Source organism: Corvus brachyrhynchos, unplaced genomic scaffold (genome assembly GCF_000691975.1).
Source record: "Corvus brachyrhynchos isolate BGI_N302 unplaced genomic scaffold, ASM69197v1 scaffold19, whole genome shotgun sequence".
Taxonomy (NCBI): Eukaryota; Metazoa; Chordata; class Aves; order Passeriformes; family Corvidae; genus Corvus; species Corvus brachyrhynchos.
The window spans coordinates 2,359,335-2,367,086 of NW_008246061.1; the positions used below are offsets into that span (position 1 = coordinate 2,359,335).

Below are 7,752 nucleotides of genomic sequence, written 5' to 3' on the forward strand. Positions count from 1 at the left end.
GGCTGCTGGGAGCTCCGTGACTTCCTGTGGCTGCTGAGGCTGGAATTCTGCTGTGCCTGGGACGCAGGTTCAGCCTCGGTTCCCTGCTGGGTTCCTCTGCCTGATCCTGTTGGAGCTGTCAGACAAGAAGTTGGGTTTTAGGAGGGACAAGACTACCCAGAATGGTGTGGAGCCTTGCTGGTGGAAAGGAAACTTGAAGAGAAATTCTGTGGTCATCCCTTGTGCTTGTTAAGTGTTGGGAGCAGAGTGTGAGCTGGGGTTGTTCATTCCTTGCTGCGTCCAGTATTAACTTCCAGCAGAGCCACACGGTTATAATTACAAATTCTGTATAAGCAGCATCTTCCCAGCATCCAGAGCTCAATCTCTGGCTGGTGGGATATCACCAAAACCACAGCTGTGGAGCTGGCAGACAAAAACCATTTTATTATCTCCTTTTTTCACCTTCTTCTCTTTGCTCTGTAGATAAACCTGTCCTGTGACCCCTTACAGGGAGGTTTGTTGTTTATATCCAGGGAGATTTGGTACAGTTGTTAAAAATCGGGAGCATTTTTCTCCTGCACAGCCCTGGCATGCTGAGCAGCCTCCTGGAGCTCAAGTGTCCCTTCAGAACTGGGAAGCAGGTCTTTAACTTATAATTTGCTGCTCTTTTATGGCACTGCAGCGTGTAGCTGCTCTGTCAGGCTGCAGAATCCAAGTCACTGAAATTCAGACTCCAGGAGTTTTAGACTGAAGCCCTTTTAAGGAACTGATACTGTAAATTGTCTTGTCAAGCTCTCTGTGTTTAGATTTGTGGTGTTAAGGAGCTGAAGCAGCTTTTTCAGTTTTAAAAAAAAGGGAGAAATGCTATAAATAATACTTTAAAAAGAAAATCTTTGAAGATTTTTGCAAAATCTGTCATTGTGAGGGGCTGGGATACAAGAGCTGTGCTGGGCTGGTGGGTAGGGTGGGTGATGGTGATGCCAGAATTTTCACCAGTCTGAAATTTCTATGACTGTGTTGAAATGAAAAAGGAAAATGTATATTCAGAGCAGTAACATCTGCTGGCTTGGACAAAATCCATGTGGGAATTGGGACCTGTGCATCCAGAAGAGGTTCAACAGCTGAAATAGGGTCTTGCTGGCATCGTGGTAAAGGATATCCATGGTTTTAGAGTAAGGAATCTCCTCTCTGATGATCTTAGCACATCCATAACAGCCTTGGTCTTGCCACAAGCCTGATTTTGGGGAGAATCCATGACATCTGTCCATGATTCCTGGCCTGCTCTGTCTGGAGCCAGGTGCCCGGGCTGGACAGTGTTGCCTTGGGCTGATCACTCCAGGCTTCCATGGAGCATGTCCTGTTGCTTTGGGGATCTTGCTGCTGGGAGAAGGGATATATTGATGTTGATATGATGATGTTTGCTGTCCCCTGGCTGGGTGGGTGGGTGCTTTAGTCCTCCCTGTGGTATTTTGGGATATTTTTTCTCTTTGGTGTGTCCTGGCCAGGACTCTCTCCAAGGCTGTCATTCCCCCCCAGCCTCCCATGCACAGCTCTAATTCTGGCTTTCCGAGGGCGAATCCCGGCAGTTTTTGCTCCCTCGCAGAGTTAAAAAATCCCGGAGGCTCAGCTGCCTCCACCTCTGTGTGCTCCATGTCCACGTTTAACCTCTCTCAGCCAGGTGCTGTCCATTACTGCGGGAAGGGGAGAACCGGGAAAACTGTTGGGATCACCTTATGCAAGAGCCGAGTGCGAGCGGTGAATAAGCAGATGCAGCTGGCCAGGAGGGCTCTGAAGGGCACCTCTGCTTCTTTGCCTGTGTTTGGACACGGGAGATTGCAGTTGGCTCCAGGCTGGGTCAGGTGCCTGCCTCGTATGTGGGTGCTGATTGATAGGAATTGATTTCCCATGCAGATTGGCATGGGAAGGGAGCTCGGAGAGCAGCATCCCAGTCGCCTTGGGTGGGAGAGCGAGGCTGTTGGAACGTCTGCAGTTGATTTAGTGCAGTCACCTTGGAGACCTTTGCTGTGTGGAGAAGAGACGATGATTTTAGCAGCTCTGTCGAGATGGGAAGGGATCCGTCCTGGGAACGCAGCATGTGCTGCAGCGTGAAAGGATGACTTGGGAATGAAAACTGGGGCTTGATTCCTTTGAGGCCAACTCACCCCCCCCGCAAAAAGTGTAACCACGCTGTGCACTGGGTCTGAACTTACCCTGTGGTGCTGAGAGACACGAACTGTAAGTCTTTAGGAGGCACCAGGAGGATTTCATGTCCACATGTTGAGCTTGGATGTGGCTCTGGGATAAATCTGTCCCACAAAGCAGTGTCAGGGTTGAGCAGGTGAGAGATGTCCTTGAGATGTTTGGGGGCTTTGGGGATTTGAGTTCATGGTCAGGCAGAGTGGCTTCCTTCTGTGTAACAAGCAACCTCAGGAAACAGGTTGGCAGTGGGTATCCCTGGATTGCTGCCCATTCTTCCCGGGGAGGGACCATATCTCCATCCCATAATGAACTTGATCACCAACACTGAGAGCAGCTCTAGGCTGTGCCTGTAAAACCTCTCTCAACACACCAACAGACTCCTGTGCTGTGATGTTCTTAAGGAATTTGAGTCATGGAGGTTGGAAAAGCCCTCTGAGATCACTGAGGTCAATCATTAACCCAGCACTACCAAGGCCACCACTGACCCCTGTCCCCCAGTGCCACATCAACACATTTTTTTGAACACTTCCAGGATGGGAACTCCAGCACTGCCCTGGGCTGTCTGTTCCAATGCTTGACCACCCTTTCCATGAAGAAATGTCCCCAACATCCGACCTGCCCCTCCCCAGCCCAGCCTGAGGCCGTTCCCTCTCCTCCTGTCCCTGTTCCCTGCGAGCAGAGCCCGACCCCCCCGGCTGCCCCCTCCTGTCAGGGACTTGTGCAGAGCCACAAGGTCCCCCCTGAGCCTCCTTTGCTCCAGGCTGAGCCCCTTTCCAGCTCCCTCAGCTGTTCCTGGGGCTCCAGACCCTTCCCAGCTGTGTTCCCTCCAGCCCCTCAGTTCCTTCCTCCCTCCAGGTCTCTCTTGTCAGGAGGGTCCCAGAGCTGCCCCAGCACTGGAGGTGCCCCAGCAGTGCCAGCACAGGGGACGGGCCCTGCCCTGCCCCTGCTGCCACCCCAGGGCTGGGACATGGGAGGTCTAAGCACACTTAGACAAAAAACAATGATGGAAGGGAGAGGGTATAAAGAGCCACAAAATGCTGGATTCTGGAGGTGGGGCAGCTGGGAGAAGGGAGAAAAGCAGCATTGGAAATGAGATGAGAGAAGAGAGCCAGTGGTGTGTAGTTGGTAACTTTGCTTTTAGAGCAGCCAGAAGCAGTGGACGCAGTGGGATGTGAATGTGTAAGGAATGATGGGGTGTTGCTCCTCCAAGGGAACAAGCTCCATCTAAACACCTCAGCCTGGCCTTGTTTCTCCGTTTGAGGACCTTGTTCAGCTTTAGTGACTTGGGCGTGAGTACTGCCAGCTCAGGATGTCTCCACAGGTCTGTGCTGTGCAGGAGGGTGCCTGGGAGGTGTTTTGGGGTCAGGTACAGGGGCACTGACACTTGCTTGTCCCTCTGTTCCCGTGCAGGACACAGGCGGAGATGGCCCACACGTGCCGGGGCACCATCAACCTGTCCACGGCCCACATCGACACCGAGGACTCGTGCAACATCGTGCTGTCCAACGGGGGCAGGACCTACCACCTGAAGGCCAACTCGGAGGTGGAGAGGCAGCGCTGGGTCACGGCCCTGGAGCTGGCCAAGGCCAAGGCCATCCGCATGCGGAACAACCAGTCAGGTACGGGGCACCTGATGTGCAGCCAGAGCCTCCCAGTTCCTCCTGGTCAGCCACTCCTCTGTGCCTGTTAAATGGTGCAGAACCCACCCAGATACGGTTTCATGCAGAGCTGGAAGTTGCTGATGGTCTCCCAGGAACACAAAGGGTTGGACACAGCCCTGCTGCACCCATTGTCATCTCAGCTGCCTGGGCAGCTCTGAGCAGGTCTTTAAAGCCGTGGGAATGGCTGTAAATTGTGGAGAGCCAGTAACAATGGGCTGATGGTGCTGCTTCTGGAGGGCAGGATGATGTGTCTTTCTCCTGAAGACTTCGTGCTGGGAATGCTGCAAACGCCGTGCTCAGAGGCCTGGGAACACCACATGGGTGGTGTTCCATAGCTTGGGGAGCTTTGGTGGATGAATGACACAGATATTTAGTTGAGCTGTTTCTCTCTGTGTGCGTTGCTCCTTCTGCCCCTTTGTTGTGGTGTTTGTTGGAGTAGTTTTGGGACAGCTACACTTCGTAAAGCTGTCAGAGCCCTGTGCCTGCTCCACAGCTCCTCCCCAGAGTGACATTGTTTCTGCTCTGTAATGGGTCAGTGAGAGGCTTGACAAACAGAATGTTTTAGAAATATTTCAGTAATTCTGTGATTCTGTATTTCAATGTTTATAACTCTTCTGGGATTAACATCGGGTTTTCTTCCACAAGCAAGCACAGCTTCAAGCTGCAGTAAACAAACCTCAGAAATGGAAAAGAGAAGGCTCCAGGGAGACCTTAAAGCCCCTTCCAGTGCCTGAAGGAGCTTCAAGAGAGCTGGAGAGGGACTTGGGACAAGGGCCTGGAGGGACAGGACACAGGGAGTGACTTCCCAGTGCCAGAGGGCAGGGCTGGATGGGATATTGGGAAGGAATTGTTCCCTGGGAGGGTGGGCAGGCCCTGGCACAGGGTGCCCAGAGCAGCTGGGGCTGCCCCTGGATCCCTGGCAGTGTCCAAGGCCAGGTTGAGTGGGGCTTGGAGGGGATAGAGAGGTTGAACTAGATGATACTTCAAAGTCCCATCCAACCCAAACCACTCTGTGATTCTAAGTGCTGTGAACTCTCTGTTCCTTAAAATTCCATCTCTGGAGTATGCACATACTGACAGGGAGCCCAGCTGACCCAGGAGAAGGTGGAAGTTTCTGGGCATGCTTGTTTAGCCAGGCAGGGTGGGACACTGTGCTGGTCCTGGCTGCAGTGAGCTGGCTATGGGGGCTGTCACGTCCTTCAGCTGGGTGGGTGTGTGGGAAAGGATCTCCTGGAAAGGTGGATGTGAGGAGAAGGATCTCCTGGAGAGGGGGGTGTGTGGGAAAGGATCTCCTGGAGAGGAGGGTGTGTGGAGAAGGATCTCCTGGAGAGGGGGTGTGTGGAGAAGGATCTCCTGGAGAGGAGGGTGTGTGGAGAAGGATCTCCTGGAAAGGGGATGTGTGGAGAAGGATCTCCTGGAGAGGAGGGTGTGTGGAGAAGGATCTCCTGGAAAGGGGATGTGTGGGAAAGGATCTCCTGGAGAGGAGGGTGTGTGGAGAAGGATCTCCTGGAAAGGGGGTGTGTGGAGAAGGATCTCCTGGAGAGGAGGGTGTGTGGAGAAGGATCTCCTGGAAAGGGGATGTGTGGAGAAGGATCTCCTGGAGAGGAGGGTGTGTGGAGAAGGATCTCCTGGAAAGGGGGTGTGTGGAGAAGGATCTCCTGGAGAGGGGATGTGTGGCTTTACCTTCCCTTTGGGGCCGTGGGGCTGTGGCAGCGCTGGGTCAGTGTGGAGCGGCTGTGGGGGGCTGTCAGCCACGCTGCCTCCCGAGTCAGGCACAGCTCTTTGGGTTTGTGTCTTCCCATAGAAACAGCAATGCAGAGCCTGGCTGTCCTGAGGCTGCGGCTGTGCCCAGCTCCCGGCCCTGGCTCCGGCAGGCTCCGGGGTGAGGGCAGTGCTGCTGCCGTGGCTGTGCTGACTCAGCTCTGATCCAGGCCATGGAGCTGATGGGAGAGAAGATCCATGCCACACTCCTGCTTTTCCAGGCTTTCCTGATCTGATCAGAGAGGATAAGACCCTGTAATTGGGTGCTGAATCCTTGTGCTGTGGAGGTATAGCTGAGCACATCAGTGAATTATTTTATGCCTTGATGTTCACCTGGCTGCTGGTTTGTCCCAATTAGAGATCTTTAAATTACAGTAAAGGGTGGCTGTGTGTAAGGTTTGGCTGTTTGGCTTGAATCAAAATAGAATTCCTCCAGTTGTGCCCCTGTGAGCACTGGGGTGGATGTTTACAAGTAAAGGGGAGAGGTTCTGGATTTGCTGTAGAAGTCCCCAGCCTTTTGAGTATGCTCATGTGTGGAATTGTTTGAGTTGCCTCCTCGTATCCTGAGTGATCCCCAAAACCTGTGTGTTCCCCAGGCTGCTCTGCGGAGCCCAGGTGGGCTCCAGTGGGTGCAAAGGGTGGTGAGCAGCTGGATGGATTTGTGCCCTCAAGGAGGAGCATCCGTGCCTCTGGGAGGCTGGAAGGTGGGAAGAGGGTTACAGGGGGCAGGTGAGGTGGGCAGAGGAGCAGGTTTATGTCTGATGCTGCCTGTCCTTCTGGGAAAGGACACAAGGAACATTCTTACGGCCATCTCTGCTCATGGACACTGCCTGCTGCCCTGCCTGCTGCAGTGGCCAGGGCCTCCCCACCCTCACTGGCAGGAATTTCTTCCCAATCTCCCATCCAGCCCTGCCCTCTGGCACTGAGAAGCCATTCCCTGTGTCCTGTCCCTCCACCCCTTGTCCCAAGTCCCTCTCCAGCTCTCCTGGAGCCCCTTTAGACATGCTCGCAGCGCTCCCTGGACCCTTCTTCTCTCCAGGTGAGCACCCCCAGCTCTCCCAGCCTGGCTCCAGAGCAGAGGGGCTCCAGCCCTGGGAGCATCTCTGTGGCCTCCTCTGGACTCCTCCAGCAGCTCCAGATGCTTCCTGTGCTGGGCCCCAGGGCTGGGGCAGCTCTGCAGGTGGGGTCTCACCTGAGCAGGGCAAAGGGGCAGAATCCCCCCTCCCCCTGCTGCCCACGCTGAAGGATCAGCCCAGGGCTTAGGGGCTTTCAGAGCTGGGGCATGGCCACCCCTCAGCCATCAGCCTCAAAGTCCTTGTCCCCAGGGCTGCTCTCAAGGAGTTCTGCTCCCAGTCTGCGCTCATGGCTGGGATTGCCCTGATCTGCATGCAGGACCTGGCATTTGGACTTGTTGAACCTTGTGGGGTTCTCCTGGGCCCTCTCCAGCTTTCCACACCCATGGATGTTCCCATCCTTCTGTTGTGTCAACTGCACTGCTCAGCCTCGAGTCACCCAGAAACCTGCTGGAGCCTGAGCTGGGATTCTCCATTTGCTGTTTTTGCAGGAATCAGTGATCCCTCCGTGCTGTCAGGGTGTTTGAGATTCGATGGGAAATTTGATGGGTAAAAGGACTGGTAAATGGGGATAACACTGCACATATCTTCACTGCTGGGTCACCATTTTGGGGTGGATGAAAAGGCTCTTTCCCCCAGGAGTTCTCCTGAATTAAACAGCTGTGGAAGTGTTTTTAACTCGGCTGCTGGCTGGAGCTGTGCACCCCCAGGGACCATTTCACAGGACTGCTTTTCAAGTCTGTTTTTAACAGCAAAACCTGTCCCCAAACCAGGTATGGGATGGGAGACTTTGCTGGTCTGTGTGTGAGGGAGCTCTGGTTTCCCCTCTGCCCACTGTGCAGGCAGGAATATTTTGGTAACAAGCTGTGACCTGGGATGTTGGTACTGAGAGATGTGACCTGAGCTCCCTGTCCTCATCCTGCTTCCCAGGGAGAAACCTGCCCGGGGATTCCGGGCGGATTAGTGGCAGAAAGTGAGAGCGGAGCCGAGCTGCTGGTTTAGCTCTCTCCTCAGTTACCACGTGTGCTTAATTGCTCTAAAACACTGCAGAGTGTGGCAGGAGCACAGGACAGTGCCAG

General features: G+C 54.1%; 1 protein-coding gene across 1 annotated transcript in view; it reads left to right on the plus strand.

Moving 5' to 3' along the window:
- The window catches only part of OSBP2 (oxysterol binding protein 2), a 116,798-nt gene that overhangs the window by 26,025 nt on the left and 83,021 nt on the right, over positions 1 to 7,752 (plus strand). Inside the window, 1 exon segment of the mRNA XM_017746510.1 lies at positions 3,589 to 3,797. Within this exon segment, the coding sequence (XP_017601999.1) occupies positions 3,589 to 3,797 (209 nt within the window).